This window comes from Mustela nivalis, assembly GCF_964662115.1.
Source record: "Mustela nivalis genome assembly, chromosome: 1".
Taxonomy (NCBI): Eukaryota; Metazoa; Chordata; class Mammalia; order Carnivora; family Mustelidae; genus Mustela; species Mustela nivalis.
Genome location: NC_139020.1, coordinates 203,995,041 through 204,019,354, shown reverse-complemented (window position 1 = coordinate 204,019,354; position 24,314 = coordinate 203,995,041). Strand labels below are relative to the sequence as shown.

Here is a 24,314-nt window from a genome sequence, read left to right as displayed (position 1 = left end):
CATCTTTATAGATGAGAACATGAAGGCACAAAGAGGTTAAATAACTTGCCTAACTCACACAGCTAGTAAGTGGCGAGCTGGGATTTAACCTTAGGCTGTCTGGCTTCAGAGTGGATGCCCTTAATCACTAGTATTTATTTTTATTTTTAAAGCAAATCCTGGGAATAGTAAGCCTATTTATTTAGATTGTTTATTTGTTTTTTTCTCTCTTCCCATCATTTCTGAGGTACAGTTGGCAGATGAAAATGTATATGATTAAGGTGTACAACTTGATGCTTTGATATATGTATGCACTCTGAAGTAATCACCACATCAAGCTAATTAACATATATCACTTTTTATTTTGATAGTACCGCTAGAAGTTTCCACTAATAAAGATAACTGTCCATATAATATGTCAGGTATGGATTTAAGGCGCTTATACATATTTTCTCACTCAATCCTTGTAATGATCCTAAGAGGTTAGATGACCAGTCCCATGGAAGAGATGAGGAACCTGAGGCTCAGGGAGGTTAGTGGGAGGCAACATGAGGAGTGGGTGAGAGGGACAATAATGCAACAATTCCATTTCTTCTTCAGGAGTCCACTCAAGCTGGTGCCCTTATTTTGGCTTTTGTACCACCTGGACATGGACAATCAAACCCGAGTCTTTGAATTCATCCTTCTTGGCCTCTCTGAGCAGCCCCTGCAACAGCAGGTGCTCTTTGGTCTGTCTTCCAGCCTGTATCTGATTGGGTGCCTGGGGAATCTTCTCACCATCCTGGCCATCCTCTTCGACCCTCATCTCCACAGCCCCATGTACTTCTTTCTCAGCAACTTGTCTCTACTTGACATCTGCTTTACCTCCACCACCATCCCCAAGATGCTGGTGAACCACCTATGCGGGCACAGTACCATCTCCTCTGAGGCTTGCCTGACGCAGATGTATTTCTTCATTGCCTTTGGGGCAGCTGACAGCATCCTTCTCTCGGCCATGGCTTATGACCGCTACCTGGCCATCTGTTGCCCACTGCACTACTTGACAGTCATGAGTGTCCTTCGGTGTGCCTTGCTGGTGGCAGTACCCTGGATCTCAGCAAACCTCATCTCTATGGTCCATACTATCCTGATGACCCGCTTGTCCTTTTGCACCAATAGGATCCCACACTTTTTCTGTGACCTCAATGCCTTGATCAAGCTCTCTTGCTCTAACACCCAAGTCAATGAGATGTTGATGTTGGTCCTTGGGGGCTTGGTGGTTCTGATTCCTTTTGTGTGTATCATGGCCTCTTATACACCTATTGCTGTGGCTGTGTGGAAGGTGCCCTCAACTCAGGGGAAGTGGAAAGCATTCTCCACCTGTAGTTCTCACCTTTGTGTCATCTCTCTCTTCTATGGGACTATTATTGGGGTCTATTTCAACCCTGGATCCACACATACCACCCAGAGGGATTTGGCAGCCACAGTGATGTACACTATGGTCACCCCCATGCTGAACCCCTTCATCTACAGCCTTCGGAACCGAGATCTGAAGGAAGCCCTCAGGAAACTTCTCAAAGGAAACCACTTGGCTGAACCTCTTTGAAGATTCTTTTGAGACCCAATTTTTTTTTTAATTTTAAGAATTTTTTAATTGTTATATTTGATGTGTTCATATTTTTTATTAGGTTATGTTAGTCACCATACAGTAATACAGTACAATGGTAGTTTTGGATGTAGTGTTCCATGATTCATTATTTGTGTATAACACCCAGTGCTCATTATAGCACATGTCCTCCTTAATACCCACCACCCGACTACTCCATCCCTCCACCTGCCTTCCCTCCAGTAACCCTCAGTTTGTTTCCTGAAGTCCATAGTCTTTCATGGTTCGTCTCTCCCTCTGATCTCCCCTGCTTCATTTTTCTCTCCCTTCCCCTATGTTCCTCTGCTCTATTCCTTATGTTCCACATATGAGTGAAACCATATAATTTTCTTTCTCTGTTTGACTTATTTCACTTAGCATAATCCCGTCCAATTCCATCCATGCCCATGAAAATGGTTGGTATTCATCCTTTCAGATAAAAACTTCTGCACAGCAAAGGAAACAGTTAACAAACCTAAGAGACAGCCCACAGGATGAGAGAAGGTATTTGCAGATAAAGAGCTGGTATTCAAGGTCTATAAGTAACTTCTCAAACTCAACACCCAAAAAACAAATAATCCAGCCAAAAAATGGGCAGAAGACATGAACAGACACTTTTCCAAAGAAGACATACAGATGACTAAAAGACATGAAAAAATGTTCAACATCATTAGCCATCAGGGAAATTCAAGCCAAAAACACATTGAGATACCAGTTACACCAGTTAGGATGTTAAAAAAAAATTATTTATTTATTTGAAGTGGGGGAGAGAGCATGAGCAGGGGGAGGGGCAGAGGAAGAAAGAATCTCAAGCAGACTCTCTGCTGAGCGCAGAGCAGGACATGGGGCTCAATTTCAAGACCTGAGATCATAACCTGAGCCAAAATCAGTAGTTGAGCATTCAGCCAACTGAGCCACTCAGACACTTCAGATCCAATTATTTTTGAAAAAAACTAAATTTTCCCAGTGTCAAAAATCTGGGTTTCTTTTCTTTTTCTTTTTTTTAAAATTTTTTATTTTTTATAAACATATATTTTTATCCCCAGGGGTACAGGTCTGTGAATCACCAGGTTTACATACTTCACAGCACTCACCAAAGCACATACCCTCCCCAATGTCCATAATCCCACCCCCTTCTCCCAACCCTCCTCCCCCCAGCAACCCTCAGTTTGTTTTGTGAGATTAAGAGTCACTTATGGTTTGTCTCCCTCCCAATTCCATAGAAGAATCTTTTTGTTTTTTTAAAGGTAGAAACAAAATTTTATTATTTAAGTACTTTATTTTTTGTTGAATATATTTGACATATAACATTATGTAAATTTGTTGCACATGTTAATTTGATATATGTTTATATTATATTGTGATTGCCATGATAGCAATATTTAGCACTTCTATCATTACATAATTACCCTTTCTTTTTAATGGTTGAGATAATTAAGTTTTAGGCTTTTAGCAAGTTTGATGATTGTAGTACAATATTGTCTATGTTCATTACATTGTGCATTATGTCTCTGTCTTATTTACTACTTACTACAGGTTTGTAGTCTTTTTTAATCTTTATTTTTATTTTATTATTTTATTTAAATTCAATTAGCCCACATTAGTACACCACTATTTTCAGATGTAGGTTTAGTAATTCATCAGTCGCATATAACACTCAGTTGCATATAACTAATTCATCAGTTGCATAAAATATTCAGTGCTCATCACATCACATGCCTTCCTTAATGCCCATCAACCAGTTACCCCATCCCCCCACCAATCTCCCCTCCAGCAACTCTCAGTTTGTTTCCTAGAGTTAAGAGTCTTTCATGGTCTGTCTCCCTCTCTGATTTCTTTCCATGTAGTTTTCCTTCCCTTCCCCTATGATCCTCTGTGCTATTTCTTATATTCCACATGTGAGTGAAACCATATGATAAATGTCTTTCTCTGATTGACTTATTTTGCTCAGCATCATCCCCTCCAGTTCCATCCACATCGATGTATTGGTAAGATTTCAACCTTTTTGATGGCTGCTTAGTATTCCATTGTATATATACCACATCTTCTTTATCCATTGATCTGTTGATGGACATCTGGGTTCTTTTCATAGTTTGGCTATTGTGGATCTTGTTGCTATGAACATTGGGGTGCAGGTGTTCCTTCAGGATCACATTTTAATCTTTGGGGCTAATACCAGTAGCAGGGTAATTCTATTTTTAACTTCTGGTGGAACCCCCATACTGTTATCCAGAGTGGCTGTACCAGCTTGCATTCCCACCAACAGTGTAAAAAGGTTCCTCTTTCTCTGCATCCTTGCCAACATTTATTGTTTCCTGACTTGATCATTTTAGTCATTCTCACAGGTGTGAGGTGGTATCTCATTGCGGTTTTGATTTGTATTTCCCTTATGCCACCTGTTGTTGAACATGTGTCTTTATGTGTCTGTTGGCCATTTGTTTGTCTTCTTTGGAGAAATGTCTGTTCATGTCTTCTGCCCATTTCTTGACTGGATTATTTATTTTTTGGGTGTTGAGTTTGAAAAGTTCTTTATAGATCTTGGAAAACAGTTTCTTCAACAAATCATGTTGGGAAAATTGGACAGCCACATGTAGAAGAATGAAAGTGGACCATTATCTTACACCATACACAAAGGTAAACTCAAAATGGATGAAAGACCTAAATGTGAGTCAGGAATCCATCAGAATCTTACAGGAGAACACAGGCAGCAAACTCTTCAACCTTGGCCTTAGCAACTTCTTGCTAGACACATCTCCAAAAGCCAGGGAACAAAAGCAAAAATGAACTGTTGGAACTTCGGTGAGTTTGTACTCTTGTTCCTCCACCTTCCCTTCCCTGGCAACCATCACTGTTTTTTTTTTTCTGCCTAGATTCCAGGTTTAAGTAATATCACACAGTGCATGTCATTCTCTGTCTGACTTATCTCACTTAGCATAATATACTCAAGTCCACCCATGTTGTCACAAATGACAGGATAGCCTCCTTTCTCATAGTGGAATAATATTCTATTGTATATATCACATTTTTTTTACCCACTCATCTACTGATGGATATTTAAGTTGTTTCTATGTCCTGGCTATTGTGAATAATGATGCATTAAACAGAGGAGTGCATATAACTCTTTGATATTCTGTTTTCATTTCCTTTAAGGGTACCAGAAGTGGAATTGCTGGATCGTAAGGTAGATCTATTTCTGATTGCTGAGGAAACTTCATATTGTTTGCCATAAAGGTTGGACCATTTACATCCCCACCAACAGTGCACAAGTGTTCCCTCATCACACAGCCTCACCAGCACCTCTTGTCCTTTGTCTTCTGAGGAATGGGAGATACTGGATCAGACAGATTGCCCATGCTGAATCAAGAGAAAAACACTGGGATTTCATGATGGTATGGGGCATTGGCTTAAAAATCTGACACATTTGGGTTCAAATTCTCCACTTGCTCTTAAATAAACCACATGTCTCTTATCTGTTCACTTTCCCTGTGAGTGTGAGTTTTCTTTTTCATAAAGTGGGGGCTGTTCAATCATCCTTCTAGCCTGTTGCTCCATGTTAGTTAGCTTTACATTCCAGCATTACTGTTTTCTCATCTGTAAAGTGAATTTTGTTATGGTTCCCCTCTCTCTAGGTGGTCATCAGAATTCTATAAAATAAAATGTAAATCACCTGTCAAAGGACTCTGTGCATAATAAGCACTGGACAAAGATTTCTGCAGCTCAAAAAAGACAGATGTCACAAGTTTAACTCTTTTTTTAAATGTGATCATTGCTTCATTTAAAAAAAAATTTATTTCTTTTCAGCACAACAGTATTCATTGTTTTTGCACCACACCCAGTGATCCATGCAATACATGCCCTCCATCTTACCCACCACCAGGCTCCCCCAACCTCCGACCCCCCACCCCTTCAAAACCCTCAGATTGTTTTTCAGAGTCCATAGTCTCTCATGGTTCACCTCCCCTTCCAATCTCCCCCAACTCCCTTCTCCTCTCTAACTCCCCATGTCCTCCATGCTATTTGTTATGCTCCACAAATAAGTGAAACCATATGATAATTGACTCTCTCTGCTTGACTTATTTCACTCAGCATAATCTCTTCCAGTCCTATCCATGTTGCTACAAAAGTTGGGTATTCATCCTTTCTGATGGAGGCATAATACTCCATAGTGTATATGGACCACATCTTCCTTGTCCATTTGTCAGTTGAAGGGCATCTTGGTTCTTTCTACAGTTTGGTGACCATGGCCATTGCTGCTATAAACATTGGGGTACAGATGGCCCTTCTTTTCAGGACATCTGTATCTTTGGGGTAAATATCCAGTAATGCAATTGCACAGTACAGACACAAGGTTGATATCCAGGATCTATAAAGTTTATAAAGTTTAACTCTTTTTTAATGGATTAAATGGGTTAAGCCTCTGCCTTCGGCTCAGGTCATGATCTCAGGGTTCTGGGATCGAGTCCCGCATCGGGCTCTCTGCTCAGCGGAGATCCTGCTTCCCCCCTTCTCTCTCTCTGTCTGCCTCTCTGCCTACTTGTGATCTCTTTCTGTCAAAAGAATAAATAAAAATCTTAAAAAAAATTAAATACAGGGTTTCTAGAAAGAAACAATGAAGACTCACTGAATGTAACTTTTGCTACTTTATTTTTATTTTTGAGATAGTCCTTTCAATAAGTTCTACTGTATCTGCTGATATTTGTTTTCATCACCTTACTGGGCTTTGGAAAATAAAGGTTTTGCTGAACTGAATATTGGTGAACAAATCTTGTCCCACTTATCTTTCTAGATTTCTCGAGGATAATGATCTCCCTTCCCCATCAGATTGTGTACTCCACAGAGGAAGGAATCTGGCTTCATTCATCTTTGTACCTTGATTCCATGCACATGGTAAGTGTTCAATAAATATTTGCATATTTCTGGACTTAGTGTCTGTCCTCAAACCCAGACTAGTTCTTTTATGTGCTGCAGCAACAGGTAAGATGTAGATTGTTCAGGTCAAAGTTCTTCCTTCCACCCTTATCATTCTTTTTTTAAAAGATTTTATTCATTTATTAGAGAGAGACACAGAGAGAGAGGGAACACAAACAGAGGGAATCAGAGAGGGAGAAGCAGGCTTCCCGCTGAGCAAAGAGCCCGATGGGGGGGCTCGATCCCAGGACCCCAGGTTCATGACCTGAGCTGAGGGCAGATGCCTAGTGACCGAGCCACTCAGGCACCCCTACCCTTATCATTCTTAATCTTTAAAATCCCTTCCAAAAATTTTGAGGCCTTAATTTGTTCATATGCTCTCATGTCTTCTATAGATCCTTCCAGTGTGTCCAAATACCTCAGGATTCAATTTTACTTTTGAGTTAACATATTAATTTCCCCTGATAAATACAAGTGCCAGCCCATTATGCCAAAGACAACCATTCACACTCAGGTATAAATTAGTATGGTGAAAAGTCATGGCCTTGAGGGACACCAGAAAAGAAGTCCTGGTGAAGAGAGAAGACTGGGAAGTGAAAGTATTAGATGCTGTCAAATGGAGATAGCACAGATCTGCCTAAACTCTCCCAGTCATAAGACAAAGGCCAGGGCTGGCTGAGTCCACTGAGCTTTCATGAAGGTAGGAGCCATGTCAAGGAGCAGAAGTTCCATAAAGGAGAAGGCAAGACCAAGGAGAAGCAGGAAAGGAACAAAACACTTCCTAGAACTTTTTTTTTTTTTAACTTTTTATTTTTTATAAACATATATTTTTATCCCCAGGGGTACAGGTCTGTGAATCACCAGGTTTACACACTTCACAGCACTCACCAAAGCACATACCCTCCCCAATGTCCATAATCCCACCCCCTTCTCACAAACCCCCTCCCCCCAGCAACCCTCAGTTTGTTTTGTGAGATTAAGAGTCACTTATGGTTTGTCTCCCTCCCAATCCCATCTTGTTTCATTTATTCTTCTCCTACCCACTTAAGCCTCCATGTTGCATCACCACTTCCTCATATCAGGGAGGTCATATGATAGTTGTCTTTCTCTGCTTGACTTATTTCGCTAAGCATGATACCCTCTAGTTCCATCCACTTTGTCGCAAATGGCAAGATTTCATTTCTTTTGATGGCTGCATAGTATTCCATTGTGTATATATACCACATCTTCTTGATCCATTCATCTGTTGATGGACATCTACGTTCTTTCCATAGTTTGGCTATTGTAGACATTGCTGCTATAGATATTCAGATGCACATGCCTCTTCAGATCACTACGTTTGTATCGCTAGGGTAAATACCCAGTAGTGAAATTGCTGGGTCACAGGGTAGTTCTATTTTCAACACTTTGAGGAACCTCCATGCTGTTTTCCAGAGTGGTGGCACCAGCTTGCATTCCCACCAACAGTGTAGGAGGGTTCCCCTTTCTCCACATCCTCGCCAGCATCTGTCATTTCCTGACTTGTTAATTTTAGCCATTCTGACTGGTGTGAGGTGGTATCTCATTGTGGTTTTGATTTGTATTTCCCTGATGCTGAGTGATATGGAGCACTTTTTCATTATCTATGCTACCTAAAGCAATCTACACATTTAATGCAATTCCTATCAAAGTACCATCCATTTTTTTCAAAGAAATGAAATAAATAATCCTAAAATTTATATGGAACCAGAAAAGACCTTGAATAGCCAAAGGAATATTGAAAAAGAAGGCCAAAGTTGGTGGCATCACAATTCCTGACTTTAAGCTCTATTATGAAGCTGTCATCATCAAGACAGTATGGTACTGGCACAAAAACAAACAGGTAGATCAATGGAATAGAATAGAGAGCCCAGAAATAGACCCTCAACTCTATGGTCAAATAATCTTCAACAAAGCAGGAAAGAATGTCCAATGGAAAAAAGACAGCCTCTTCAATAAATGGTGTTGGAAAAATTGGACAGACACATGCAGAAAAATGAAACTGGACCATTTCCTTATACCACACATGAAAATAGACTCAAAATGGATGAAGGACCTCAATGTGAGAAAGGAATCCATCAAAATCCTTGAGGAGAACACAGGCAGCAATATCTTCCTAGGAACATCGCCAAAGGCAAGGGAAGCAAGGGCAAAAATGAACTATTGGGATTTCATCAAGATCAAAAGCTTTTGCACAGCAAAGGAAACAGTTAATTTTTAAATTTTTTATTAACATATAATGTATTATTAGCCTCAGGGGTACAGGTCTGTGAGTCACCAGGTTTACGCACTTTATAGCACATACCTTCTCCAGTGTCCGTAACCCCACCACCCTCTCCTTCCCTCCCTCCAGCAACCCTCATTTTATTTTGTGAGATTAAGAGTCTCTTATGGTTTGTCTCCTTCCCGATCCCATCTTGTTTCATTTATTCTTTTCCTACCCCACAAATCTCCCATGTTGCCTCTCTACTTCCTCATATCAAGGGAGATCATATGATAATTGTCTTTCTCCGATTGACTTATTTCACTAAGCATAATACCCTCTAGTTCCATCCATGTCACCACAAATGGCAAGATTTCATTTCTTTTGATGGCTGCATAGTATCCCATTGTGTATATATATAATACATCTTCTTTATCCATTCATCTGTTGATGGACATCTACGTTCTTTCCATAGTTTGGCTATTGTGGACATTGCTGCTATAAACATGCGGGTGCACATGCCCCTTTGGATCACTACATTTGTATATTAGGGTAAATACCCAGTAATGCGCAATTGCTGGGTCATAGGGTAGCTCTATTTTCAACTTTTTGAGACACCTCCATGCTGTTTTCCAGAGTGGTTGCACCAACTTGCATTCCCACCAACAGTGTAGGAGGGTGCCCCTTTCTCTGCATCCTTGCCAGCATCTGTCATTTCCTGACTTGTTAATTTTAGCCATTCTGACTGGTGTGAGGTGGTATCTCATTGTGGTTTTGATTTGTATTTACCTACATCATTAGTTTTTGTTTTTTTTTTAATTTTTTATTTTTTATAAACATATATTTTTATCCCCAGGGGTACAGGTCTGTGAATCACCAGGTTTACACACTTCACAGCACTCACCAAAGCACATACCCTCCCCAATGTCCATAATCCCACCCCCTTCTCACAAACCCCCTCCCCCCAGCAACCCTCAGTTTGTTTTGTGAGATTAAGAGTCACTTATGGTTTGTCTCCCTCCCAATCCCATCTTGTTTCATTTATTCTTCTCCTACCCACTTAAGCCCCCATGTCGCATCATTAGTTTTTGATGTAGTCTTCCATGATTCACTGTTCAAATTTCCTTTTCTTATGAGGATGCCAGTCATACTGAATTAGGGTCTACCGATATGAACTTATATTATCTTAACTACCTCTTTAAAGATCCTATCTCCAAAAATAGTCACATTATGATGTACTTGGGGGTTAGGACTTCAAAATATGAGCTTTAGAAGGACACAGCTCATAAGATAGCCTTCAACTGGAGCAAGCTCAGGATGAAGTCTCTAAGTTGACACATCTGAACACTCCCCTCTCTTCCAAGGTAAAAGGGAATGAGGTTTCTTGGGTATGACCAGTTTTATGAGTAGGATCACATGTGGCCCAATTCTTGCCTTCCTCATTCACACAGGGATCTGTGGCTGTGCCCAGATGTTCTCAACTAACCAAGAAAAGCCTGGCAATTGCTCCGCATCTCAGTTCTACTGAGCACAGCTTTCAGCAGAGACTGTGTGCCTTTTGTAATAAAAGCTCTAATCTCCAAGACAATGATGATCAATGAAAGCTGCAAGCATTCCATGAAAGAAAAGTAGAATGAATAAGTAAGACACACATTAGAACCCAGTGATCAATTCTAATACCACTTTAAGTGTGTCTGCTAGACATTACATTCCTCCTGATGTGAAGCAATAGGAAACACATGACACCCCTTATGAAGTAATGTTGTTTAAAAACTAGAACCTGAATTCAACTAAGCTTCTACATTTAATCACTAACAGTTTAAAACAGGAAATACAGCACATAGAGTTTGAGTCTGACAAGAAGGGACAGAGGATTAAAATATGATGCCTACTGTACCCAGGTGTAGAGAACTGAAAAATAAAGCAATTTACCTAATTGTAAGATATAGAAAGATTCCCATTAACATGAGGAATGATAAGAATGTCTACTTTCAATATATGCCTATATTGAATCCTTATTTTGTACACCTGAAACTAACATAATGTTATATGTCAATTATATCTCAATTAAAAGAAAAGGATACCCACTATCATTACTTCTCTTCTGCATTGTATTGGAGGACCTAAACAATTCACTAGAACAAGAAAACAAAAAAGAGGTACAAGGATTGGATGGGGAGAATCAGTGTTGTCAATATTTTCCAATAGTAATTATCTAGGGAAACTGTGAGAATTGACTAACAATATAGCTTTCCTGTATAATTAACTTCATGAACACAAATATAATAGGAAAAAATATCTCACTCAAAAAAGCAACAAAATTTATGAGGCATCTAATAATAACACTAGCAAGAAATGAGCAAGACATTTAGGGGAAAACTTTAACATTTTGCTAATGGAGATAAAAGAATTTCTAGATTAAAGGAGAGAGCTACCAAAGACATAATAATGTAAAAATTAATGAATCTATAAAATGATGAAAACCTGATAAAAATTTTAATGCAACTCATGATTCATTGAACCCCACATCATGGTGTCTAACTTAACATAAAATTTTTTTAAACATGAAATTTGAATTACTAGTTCACAATTCACATGAACATGTACATGTGTAAGAATATCTGATGCAAATATGAAAAAAATGGAATGGATGGTAGAATTAGAGATGAGAACAATATGGGGGCTTCAAATATCCATTTCTTCATGCCTAAAGATCTTGGCCAAGTTATTTAAACTCCTTATACCTCTGTTTCCTAAATTTGGAACCTGGAGATGCCAGGAGTACCTAGCTCATAGATTGTGAGAATTGATGACTCACATATATACCAGTTTTGTGTAATTATAATCTTAGAAGAGTACCAAGAACAGAATAAGTATGGACCAAATCTTAGTCATTATAAACTGCTACAACTGCTGTTGCTATCAAAGATAAATACCATGTTATACATATACTGTTAAAATAATTTTTTAAGACAGCCTTATATTATATGGGAATAGATATACAAAACAGTGGAACAGAATAAGAATCATGGAACAGAGTCACATATAAATAAACTTATATTAAATAGTGGACTATTTATTAACTTGTGTTAGATCACTAGTTAGACATTCAAAAATAAGTATTACAACCACACACCTATTAGAATGGCTACATCCAGAACATTGGGCACATCAAATGCTGATAAGGATGGGGAGCGACAGGAACTCTGATTCACTGTTGGTGGGAATGCAAAATGGTACCCCACTTTGGAAGACAGTTTGGCAGTATCTTACAAAACTATATATATTCTGGCAATATAATTCAGCAACCATCCTTCTTGGTATTGACCCCAAGGTGTTGAAAACTTAGGTCCATAAAAACATGAACATGGATGTTTATAGCAGATTTATTCATAATTACCCCAACTTGAAACAACCAAGATGTCCTTCAGTAGGTGAATAGATAAGCTGTGGTCCATTAGACCATCTAGAATGGAATATTATTCAGTACTGAACAGTAGTGAGCTATCAAGCTATACAAAGTCATGGAGGAAATTTATTATTTTTTAAAATTTTTAATTTTTTAAATTTCTTTTCAGTGTACCAGAATTCATTGTTTATGCACCACACCCAGTGCTCCATGCAATATGTGCCCTCCGTAATGCCCGACATGGAGGAACTTTAAATACATATCAGTATATAAAAGAAGCCAATCTGAAGAGGCTACAGACAGTACAACTCCAACTGCATTATGTTCAGGAAAAGGCAAGACGATGGAAGCAGTAAGAAGACCAGTGGTTGGCAGAGGTCAGAGGGGGGAAGGAGGGATGGAAAGGTGAACACAGGAGATTTTAGGGGAGTGGAAATACTTTTATGATACCATAATGATGAATACATCTCATTGTACACTTGTTAAAACCCTTAGAATGTACAATGAGAGCAGATCATAATGTAAACTACAGACTTTGGGTGACGATGTGTCAATGTAGATTCATTGATTGCAACAAAAGAACCACTCTGGTGGGGGATATTTATAATGGGAGTCTATGAATATGCAGGGCAAGAGATACATGGGAAATCTCATATGGTATATGTACCTCCCTCTTAAATATGCTAAGGACCTAAAACCACTTTTAAAAAAGTCCTTTTTTAGTTATTTATTTATTTGTTTATTTGGCAGAGGGAGACACAGCAAGAGAGGGAACACAAGCAGTGGGAGTGGGAGAGGGAGAAGCAGGCCCCCCGTTGAACAGGAAGCCCAATGCGGGGATCTATCCCAGGACCCTGGGATCATGACCTGAGCTGACGCCAGACACTCAATGACTGAGCCACCCAGGTGCCCCAAAAGTCTTAAAAAATAAGCTGAAATCCAGCCTGAAATGTTTGCACAGTGCTTTTTGGTAGATTAAAGTTTGAGAGGCTGGCAAAACTTCTCTGTAAATGGACAGATGGTAAATATTTTCAAGTTTGCAGGTCACACTATTCCTGTCACAGCTACTTAATTCTGCCCTCTTAGCACAAAAATAGTCATAGTTGATGAATGGGGATGGCTGTGTTCCAATAAAACTTTACTTATAGAAACAGAAAATCTAGGAAGATGTTGCTGCGGCAGAGGTCGAAGAGGTTGCTGCCTGTGTTCTCCTCAAGGATTTTGATGGATTCCTTTCGCACATTGAGGTCCTTCATCCATTTTGAGTCTATTTTTGTGTGTGGTGTAAGGAAAAAAAAAAAAAAAAAAAAAAGAAAGGACCAATACCCAACTTTTGTAGCAACATGGACAGGACTGGAAGAGATTATTATGCTGAGTGAAATAAGTCAAGCAGAGAGAGTCAATTACCATATGGTTTCACTTATTTGTGGAGCATAACAAATAGCATGGAGGACATGGGGAGTTAGAGAGGAGAAGGGAGTTGGGGGAAATTGGAAGGGGAGGTGAACCATGAGAGACTATGGACTCTGAAAAACAATCTGAGGGTTTTGAAGGGGTGGGGGGTGGGAGGTTGGGGTACTAGGTGGTGGGTATTATAAAGGGCACGAATTGCATGGAGCACTGGGTGTGGTGAAAAATAATGAATACTGTTATGCTGAAAATAAAAAATAAATTAAAAAAAAAAAAAAAAAAAAAAAGAAACAGAAAATCTATGAGAGGTAGTTTTTCAACCCTAACACTATCTTATAAAAGCATTAGAAGAAACCAAGGATGATTATTAGAGCTGATAAATTATTATTAATATTTTTAAAATATTTAATTTATTTATTTGACAGACAGAGATCACAAGTAAGCAGAGAGGCAGGCAGAGAGAGAGGAGGAAGCAGGCTCCCTGCCAAGCAGAGAGCTTTATGTGGGGCTCTATCCCAGGACCCTAGGATCATGACTTGAGCTGAAGGCAGAGGTTTTAACCCACTGAGCCCCCAGGCACCCCATACAGATGAACTTATTATTGAACACTAGTTCAATATTGAAATTGAACACTATTTATTGAACACTAGTTTGGATACTACGTATGTACTATATGTTGGCTAATTGAATTTAAATAAAAAATAAATATAAATCATGAAAAAAGGGCAGAAACTAAGGAGAATGTATCTGACAGGAAAAGTAGTGAGGCATAAGAAACAAAAGGCAAAGTCAAAAAATTGTACAAAAACTAGTATTTAGAATCTCTTCAAAAAATGCCTGCAAATCAATAAGAACAAGACAATCCAACAGGAAAATGAAAAAAAGTTTTGGATAGACATATCAAAAAGAGGGAACTCACATAGTTAAAAACCAGTGGAGCTTTTCAGTAATTAGGGAAATGCAAATTAAAGCCACAACAGGAGACCACTCGGCAACCATATTGGTAAAATTAAGTTTCACATGATGAGGCATTAGTGAGGGTGGGAGAAATAAATCCTCTGATACCCAGGTGCCTGGAGTGTGAATTAGCACAGCCATTTGGGAGTTTAATTTGCCAATTCTTCCTAAATTTAAGAATCGTATTTCCTATGACCTGATTATCTCACTAGTAGTAATTTGTATTTTTTAAAACAAGATTATTTATTTATTTATTTGACAGACAAAGATCACAAGTAGGTAGAGAGGCAGGCAGAGAGAGAGAGGAGGAAGCAGGCTCCCTGCTGAGCAGAGAGCCTGATGTGGGGCTCGATTCCAGCACCCTGAGATCATGACCTGAGCCGAAGGCAGAAGCTTAACCCACTGAGCCAAATTAAGGCACCCCCTTAATTTGTATTTAATACAAATTTACTACCTGTGGGTAGTAAATGATATACAAAGGTATGTATCGCATTATTCCTAACAACAGTGAAAAATCAGAAGCAACTGAAGTGTCTATCAGATAACTATATATTGTGCATATTCATAAAATTGAATATTAAACTGATTTTATAAAAATGAGGCGGTTGTATAATAGTGGCTCTCAGTGGCAGGCAGTGGCAATTTTGGCAATATCTGGAGACATTTTTGTCATGACTGGGGTGGGGAGGCTACTGGCATCTGGCAGGTGGAGAACATTCTGCAAGGTACCAGACAACCCCTGCTACAAGGAATGATCCAGCCCCAAATGTCAGTACTGCCAAGGTACAGAAACCTTGGTCTCTGTAAACTAACATGGGTTTCACTTTGTGATGTTGAGTTAAGAAAAAGAAAAAAAAAAAAACCAAGTTACAGAAAGATACCTACCTTAATCCACAACAAAAACTCATAATAATCTTATTTTATGTTTGTTTACATGTCACATGTGCACAAAGGTGTGGAAGGATGCCCATCAAATTCACCCTCATAATTGCATGGCTGGCCATTGCATGATTTTAGCCTTAGTTGTGATATCTCAACTCTTTAATAAGAGGAAACAAACAGTTGTAGTTTTTTAAATGTTTTATATCTTTAAAAAGACATTTAATTGTGTAAGTGACCCGAGTGGGGAAGGATGAAGGTCAGGAGGGTGTATTTGGCAGACTCCTTGACCCCAGTGGCCCATGGCAGGGCTACTCTTCTCTCAGCACCAGAAATCAGGGCCTCAGATCCCAAGTTTGCAGAGCATTAGACTCTGCTTAAGTCCCTGAGAAGCTCAGGTAATTGACTCACCCCTGGCAATCAGGGAGGGAAGGAAAGTGAGGACATAGTCTCTCTGAGGCTGCCCCCTCCCTTGCAGGATCCCAAGGGGTCCTGGCATCCCTGTAGCAGAAGCAGAAGCAGTAGGACCACAGTGAGAGAAGGCACAGGTAAGGAACAGAGGCGGCATAAATAATGAAGGACAGGCTTATGTCCTCCCCCCCACCCCCTGCCACTCCTGTCCAGCCGGCATGCTCAGGGCAGCAACCCCTTGTTTTACAGTCTAGCCCTCACCTGTCCAGCCCTCCTCACCTGCAGAGCAACACTAACCAAGGACCTCCTGCTGGAGTGAGGCAGAGGCAGATGCAGAGCCTTGACCCCAGGTGAGTCACCTTCCTCACATTCCACCTAAGAGAGACCTGGGGAACCAGCACCTGTCCTGGACTCAGTGAAGCCATCCTGTTTATACAGCCCCTTGTGCAACTTGAGTCTATGGCATGGGGGCAGTAGGTGGGGGTTCCACTTCCTAGCTTTGAGGCAGTGTGATGATTGCTTTGCAGGCATTGCTTTTTTGGAGCTCACATTACTTTATGAGGGAGGTTCATTGGATAGCTGAGAAACTGAGGTACAGAGACAGAAGAGCTGCCCCTCAAAGTTACCCAGAATACTTCTCTGACTTTGCACCTCTTTCTCCTCTTTGTCCTGCCCAGAAACCAATGGTAAAGGATCAGGGAAAGGCAAAGAAAAGAGAGAGATAAGAGGATTCAGGATTGAGAGACTCTAGCCACCTTCAGGGGTATAAACTGTCAGAGAGGCCTGAGGGACAGATGGGGTGATGGTGTGGATTTAAGGATGAAGAGAGGGAGAGAAAAGGCAAACAGGAGGTGTCTAAAGCGTGAAGGAGGATGCCAAGAAGGGAAAACCAACAGTTTGACTAAGAAGAGACAGCCAGGATGCGGGCAGACAGGTAAGACAGGATGGGGACTGAGAGGCAAGACAGATCTAGCCTGTGGTTCTCAGTGAGGGGCACTTCTGCCCCCCAAGGATACATATGACAATATGCAAAGATACTTTTGATTTTCCCAACTGAGAGGTGTTACTGGTATCTATGGGTACCAGAAATGCAGCTCGATCCTGCAATGCACACATAGTCCCTTCCACAAGGAACCCAGCCTTATGGGTGTATATGGGCAGCAGCTGGCCCCACCATGATTTCCTCTAAGTTCTAGGTAGCCAGACATCTCTCCCACTCTCCCCTTGCTCCCTCAGTAAAAAGACTGGTCTGCAGGGAGAGAGAGGATCTATAAGAAATCTCTGCATCATCTGCTCAATTTTTAAAATTTCTTTATTTGAGAGAGAAAGTGGCTCATGTATCTGTTCACACTGCCTTAAGCGTCTGTCTTCAGCTTAGGTCATGATCTCAGTGTCCGGATGTCGCCCCTTGTCTGGGTTCTCTGCCCAGTGAGGAGTCTGCTGCTCCTTCTTCCTCTTGCCCCTCCACTCGCTCTCAAATAAAGAAATTTAAAAAATGCTCTGAAAAATTGAGAGGAATTTGTCAGTTGCCTGTAACGCCCGGTGCTCATTACATCTTGTGCCCTCCTTAAGGCCTCTGAAACTAATGATACACCATGTGTTAACTAACTGAATTTAAAGTAAGTAAAAAAATAAAAAGTCACAAAAAATTGAGCAGATAATGTAGAGATTTCTTATAGATCCTTTCTCTCCCTGCACACAGTTTCTCCCCCTTATTATCCTGCATTACAGGATATAATAGTGTTACATCTGTTACAGTAGCTGAGGTAATATTGACACATTATTATTGACAAAAGCCTACAGTTTACCTTAGGGTTCACTGTTTGTGTGGTTGATGCTGTGGGTTTTGACAAATGCACGATGTAATTATCCACCATTACAGTATCATACAGAACAGTTCACCAGCTTACCCCACACCCTCAGAGTTTTACCTATTTATCCCTTCCTCTCTTGCCACTGAACCTGGCAACCACCAGTCTTTTTACTGTCTCCCTAGTTTTGCTTTTTCCAGAATGAACAGGCACCCCTCTTAGGTGCATTCTTCATCCCCATCACTCCAGAGGGTGCTTTATGCAGCTCTGGACCACCTTCTCAGGACAAGGTAACTTCTCATCTTCTCATTCGTCCTCTCCCTTTCTTTCTTCATGGCTGTGGATTTTTGTGATCTTAACTGATACTGGGACGGAGTGGTCCAGCATAGTGAGGCTGCCATCTCCCAGGCCCTGGGAGTGGCCTCTGACATTCATTAACAGCCACCAGTAAGTGGTGAATATGACAGAGAGGTTAGGAAGAGATAAATTTTGGAAGCATTCAAATACAGGTTCTGATCCTGGCTTCCTTATTCCGCAGCTGTGGTCCCTTGAGCAAGTGATGTGTCTTCTGTGGGATTCGGTGACCACATCTATAAGATGAGGATCATAGGGGATGCCTTATAATGTTGGAGTAAAGATTTAATACAAAATGCATAAGCATAGGTGCTGGGTTTATAGGATACATCCAATAAAGGGTAGCTATTCTCACCAAGAACTCAAAATCCAGTGCCAGGAACAGTTTGTCTCCAGCATGACCCATTATGATGAGGGTCATGGTAAGTTAGGAGCAAGGAATTTTAAACTTACTCAAGAGTCATTGTTTTGGAAGCATGCAGGAATGAGTGATTAAATCTGCTTTGGGAGGAGAATGTCCAGGATGACATTTAAGCTGAATCTTTATTTATTTACTTACTTGTTTATTATTTTATTTTTTCAGTGTTCCAATATTCATTGTTTATGTACCACACCCAGTTCTCCATGTAATACCTGCCCTCCTCAGTACTCATCACCAGGCTCACCCATCCCCCAACCCTCCTCCCCTCTAAAACCCTCATTTTGTTTCTCAGAGTCCATAGTCTCTCATGTTTAATCTCCCCCCTCTAATTTCCCCCTCTTTACTTTTCCTTTCCTTCTTCTAAGGTCCTCTGTGTTATTCCTTATGATCCACAAGTAAGTGAAATCAATGATAATTGATTCTCTCTGCTTCACTTATTTCATTCAGCATAATGTTCTCCAGTCCTGTCCATGTTGATGCAAAAATTGGGTATTCGTCCTTTCTGATGGCTGAGTAATATTCCATTGTATATATGGACCACATCTTCTTTATCCATTCGTCTATTGAAGGACATCTTGGCTCTTTCCACATTTAAGCTGAAGCTTAAAGATAAACAGGCATTTGATGGGCAGAGAAGGGATAGAACCAAGATTGGGGCAGAGGAAACGTGCTAAGAAATTGCTACTGCACTATCTAGATCATTGCTTTCAACCAGGGTTGACTTTGCCCCCATGAGAACATTGGTGATTGCCTAGAGACATTTTTGGTTGTCACAACTAAGCAAGGGTTGGTAGGAGTCAAGGATGCTGCCAAACACCTGATAAGGCACAGAATGCCCATCATCACCACCCCAGCAAAGAATGATCTTGCCTTAAAAATCAAGAGTCCCACAGTTGAGAAACCTTGCATTAGATGGTGGAGAGCCACTGGAAGCTCGTGAGCACAACTCATGACACTGGTCTCACCCATTCAGCCTCCTCTAGGAGGTTCTTATTTCCAAATTATTGACTTTGACTCACCTGTCAGAGTGGCAGGACTGACTGGGGGGTTGTTGGGGGAATAGTCCTAGGGGACCTATGGCCAGGTGCTCACCCAAAAGTGGAGGAAGGGTGCAAGGGACTCCACAGAAGGGAAGCCAAGAAACTCTGGAAACTGGTGGTATTTGGAGAATGCAGCCTCTAGTCACCAACAGTTGCTCCCCCTTCATTTCTCACTATCAACCTGTCAGGGCTTGACAGGGAACTGTGGCCACTTAAGAGGGCATTGGCCACTTTTTCCTGATTTTTTTTATTGTGGTAAAGTACTATAACATAAAACTTACCATTTTAGCCATTTTATAGCATACAGTTCAGAGGTATTAACTACATTCACAGTGTTGTGAAGCCACCACCTCTATCTAGTTCTAGAACTTTCTCATCATCCAAAGGAAACACTGTGTCCATTAGCAATCATTCCCTACTCTCCCTCCCCAGTCCCTGGCAACCACCGATATGCTTTGAGCTCCTGCAAGAATGAATATTCATAGTAGCACTATTCACAATAATGAAAAAGTGGAAGCAATCCAAATGTGAGTAAATAGACAAAAAAGTAGACAAAAGTAAACAAAGTAAATAGACAAAAAAAAAAAAAGTAGAAAATGGCTTATCCATGCAGTGGAATATTGGTCAATCATGAAAAGCAACAAAGTTTTCAGAACGTTACATACTACAATGTCGATAAACCTCAAAACCAGTAGGCTGAATGAAAGAAGCCAGATCCCAAAGGTCACATAGAATATAATTTCATTTAGATGAGTGCCAAGAACAGGCAAATAGAGACAGAAAGATTATTAGTGGTTTACACCTTTTAAAGTTTATATTGCCTAATAAAAAGATCATTTTAAAATGGTTAAGTTACTCATAAAGAAACATGGAAATCTCATTAAATTGAAGTTATTTCCTGATCACAGACTATGTACACAGACTATGTACTATTTACTGTATTGATTTACCATAGGTAGTACTTGGTGTGTGTCAGGTGACCTTCCAAGAAACTCATTTATTTCTCATAACAACTCTTTGAAGTAGGTAGGGGGACATGGAGGTACAGAGAGGTGAAGAAACTTGCTCAAGTTTATGCAGTAGGCAGAACAAGAATTCAAACTCAGGTTGGCTGGCTCCCATGTCCCCTGTCTGATGGCCATGTTGTGTTGCTTTAGAACATATAGACTTCCTTCATAGGAGCTGGAAAACAACCATAATGTTATTTCTAATCAGCCTCCTGCTTCTGACTCCCTGCATGGGTAAATCCAGGGGAAGAATCTGATTTAAGTTAGAGGGGCAAGCTGATCCAAGGAGCTGTAGTCATGGGGAAAGGGTCTCTTGTGGTCTCTGAGGCTATGGGGAGAACAGGGTTTATCGGAAGGGAGTAGGGAACCCAGGGACAATGGGTGGAAGCTCCAGTGGAAGAATGTTCTCATTTTGGTAGGCAATCCAGAAGGGTAGTGAAAGGCATAGTCTTTGGAGACAGTCAGGCATGGGTTCAAGTCTTAGCTCTGCCATTTTGACAGCATCACCTTGAGCCAGTAGCCCAACCTCTATGCACACCAATATTCTCAATGAGTATGCTCAAGATACTCAAAATGTTGGTGATAAAAACAGCACCTTCTTTATTAAAATAATGAGAGGGTTAAATCATAAGAGGCCCAGGGTGGGAATTCAATCAATGTGTTAACATTAAAAATAAAAACAGTTATTTTACCAGCAAAAGATGTGTTTATTTGGGAATAAAAGGGAATCACAATCTAGTGCAAACAAGCTACCGAAAAATCGAAGGCAGGTTGAGGGGAACAAACAAGAGGTAAAATTCTTAAGAAGAACAGGGGTAAGATAGCAAAGCTGTTATTAAAAGTCCATTAGAATAAAAAAAAAATAAAAGTCCATTAGAATAAATGGAGAATTCAAAGTATAGTGGTTTCTCAAAAGGAGAACTGTTAGGGGCAGGAAGTAGTATCCATACCCAAGGTCAAGTCCACCTCTTCCTGTCTTGTCCAGTTTGCAATCCACCAGGAGGGGCAAGGTATGAGAGCTCTTCCTGCTGAAACCTTCCAGTGCATTTTAGTGAGATTTCCCTCTACTAATTTTCACAAATGCCAGCGGTCACTGATCAGGGGCAGTTTCCTGAGCCATTTCAGGTATGGAGAAAGCCTTTCTCCATCCAGTAGCTGACCTCTCTCTGTCACACTTCATCCCAGATACAGCCTCTATGCAGAGAAGCAACTTCTCAGTGGTGACTGAATTCATACTGGTGGGTTTCTCCACCTTCCCCCACCTTCAGCTGATGTTCTTCTTTCTGTTCCTGCTGATGTACCTGTTCACGCTGCTGGGAAACCTGCTCATCATGGCCACTGTCTGGAGTGAGCGCAGCCTGCACACACCCATGTACCTCTTTCTGTGTGCCCTGTCCATCTCTGAGATCCTCTACACCTTGGCCATCACCCCACGCCTACTGGCTGACCTGCTCTCCACCTACCATGCCATTGTCTTTGCGGCCTGTGCCAGTCAGATGTTCTTCTCCTTCATGTTTGGCTTCACCCACTCCTTCCTTCTCACCATCATGGGCTACGACCGCTATGTGGCCATCTGCCACCCCTTGCGCTACAATGTGCTCATGAGCCCCCGCGGCTGCTCCTGCCTGGTGGCCTGGTCCTGGGTTGGTGGCTCTGTCATGGGGCTGGTGGTAACCATGGCCGTTTTCCGCCTAACCTTCTGTGGACCCAATGAAATTCACCATTTTGCTTGCCATGTGCCACCACTGTTGAAGCTGGCCTGTGGAACTGATGTACCAATAGTGGCCTTGGGTTTGGGCCTGGTGTGCATCACTGCCCTGCTGGGCTGCTTTCTCCTCATCCTCCTCTCTTATGCCTTCATCGTGGCCGCCATCTTGAAAATCCCTTCTGCAGAGGGCCGGCACAAGGCCTTCTCCACCTGTGCGTCCCACCTCACTGTGGTGGTCGTGCACTATGGATTTGCTTCTGTCATCTACCTCAAGCCCAAGGCTCCTCAGTCTCTGGAAGGGGACACTCTGATGGGCATCACCTACACAATCCTCACACCCTTCCTCAGCCCTATTATCTTCAGTCTCAGGAACAAGGAGCTGAAGACTGCCATGAAGAAGACCTTCCTCAGCAAACTCTACCCAGAAAAAATATGATGATATGGGAGGAATTACTTGGAAACAGCTTAAATCATGTTATCAGATGCTACCATTAGAAATGCAATAACCTATATTTATGTGATGCTTTAAGGTTTACAAGGACCTTTGAAGGCAACATTCAACTGTACACACAATGGTTAATCAACTTTAAGAGTGTATTAAGATGTATGAGATGGTGATACACAGAGAAAATCAGATTTCATGATTCTTACCTGCTGCAGGACACTTTACTAGGCAGCATCAAACCTAGGATCTGTTCTTCTCCTGCCAGAAGGTCTAATTACTTCCACAACTATTAATCCATATTATGAAGAGAAATGGAGGATGTCAGTTCCCCACCTTCTACTAGGCAGCAATGGGTACCTACAACATGGATTTTGCAAGGTTACAAAAGACTAAGCCAAATTATAACAGAGGAGAGCAAAGCACCCAAAATTTCAGCATTGCACAGATCTGTGCAACAGCAGTGAGAAATAGTAATAAAGCAGACTCAGAGAAAAAAATCATGGAAAACTCTGCATTTCAAGTGTGTATCTCCACAGTCAATTCAAGGAAAAAGTCCCACTGTGAGAAATCACCTGTTGTGTTAGAAAGTGATGTGAAGATGAATGGATAAAGATCTGGTATATGAATACTATGCAGCCATCAAAAGAAATGAAATCTTACCATTTGTGATGACATGGATGGAACTAGAGGGTATTATGCTGAGTGAAATAAGTCAGTCGGAGAAAGACAATTATCATATAATCTCCCTTGATATGAGGAAGTTGAGAGGCAAAGTGGGGGTTTTGGGGGGGTAGGAAAAGAATAAATGAAACAAGATGGGATCGGGAGGGAGACAAACCATAAGAGACTCTTAATCTCACAAAACAAACTGAGGGAAAGGGTGGTTGGGTTACGGACATTGTGGAAGGGATGTGCTATGTTGAGTGCTGTGAAGTGTGTAAACCTGGCTATTCACAGACTTGTACCCCCGGGGCTAATAATACATTATATGTTTATAAAAAAATTTAAAAATGTTAAAATCGCATGTTTTCTATATATTTTTGATGAATATTTGGAATATACCAAATAAAACACAAAACCAGCTAGAGAACAACAACAAAAAAGGAAAGAAAGAAAGAAAGATGGGGCGTCTGGGTGGCTCAGTGGGTTAAAGCCTCTGCCTTCAACTCGGGTCATGATCCCGGAGTCCTGGGATCGAGCCCCACATTGGGGTCTGCTCGACCTGAAGCCTGCTTCCCCCCACTCTCTCTGCCTCTCTGCCTACTTGTGATCTCTGTCTGTCAAGTAAATAAATAAAATCTTAAAAAAAAGAAGAAAGTAATGTGGAACACAGGCCAGTGGGGAACTCTTTGTTGAGCCACAATAAATGCAGAGTCCAGGATAGAGGGGTATCTCATGATCAGATCAGCTTAATGCTTCCTTGTAGGCATGAGGAGGGATTTATACTACATAATATTACATAATATATATAATTTGTTGAAAATATGTATATTTAAGAGAATAACAAATACTACATAATATCACTTATTATGGTGAACTTGTATAAAGCAGAGTAAAATTGTTTGTTACCAGGGGCTGAGGCGGAATTGGGAAGATGTTGTTTAAAGGTACAAATTTGCAACCAGTAGATAAATAAGTCCTGGAGGTCTTACCCAGAGCATAGTGATTATGGACAACAATACTATATTGGTAACTTAAAAGTTGCTAAGAGACTAGATCCTAGTCGTTCC

The 24,314-nt window shown here is 40.8% G+C and overlaps 2 protein-coding genes across 2 annotated transcripts; both read left to right on the top strand.

The window, feature by feature from the left end:
• Positions 1-628: 628 nt before the first annotated feature.
• On the top strand, positions 629-1,564 carry LOC309853027 (olfactory receptor 1f45-like; the record flags this gene model as incomplete). The annotated part of the gene is made up of 1 exon (XM_082710645.1): positions 629-1,564. The coding sequence occupies one exon, from the start codon at positions 629-631 to the stop codon at positions 1,562-1,564; it is 936 nt and encodes a 311-aa protein (XP_082566771.1).
• A 20,015-nt stretch (positions 1,565-21,579) lies between these two features.
• On the top strand, positions 21,580-22,575 carry LOC309847608 (olfactory receptor 10H1; the record flags this gene model as incomplete). Its single annotated transcript, XM_082698176.1, has 1 exon — positions 21,580-22,575. The coding sequence occupies exon 1, from the start codon at positions 21,628-21,630 to the stop codon at positions 22,573-22,575; it is 948 nt and encodes a 315-aa protein (XP_082554302.1). The 5' UTR covers positions 21,580-21,627.
• Between the last annotated feature and the right edge of the window lie 1,739 nt (positions 22,576-24,314).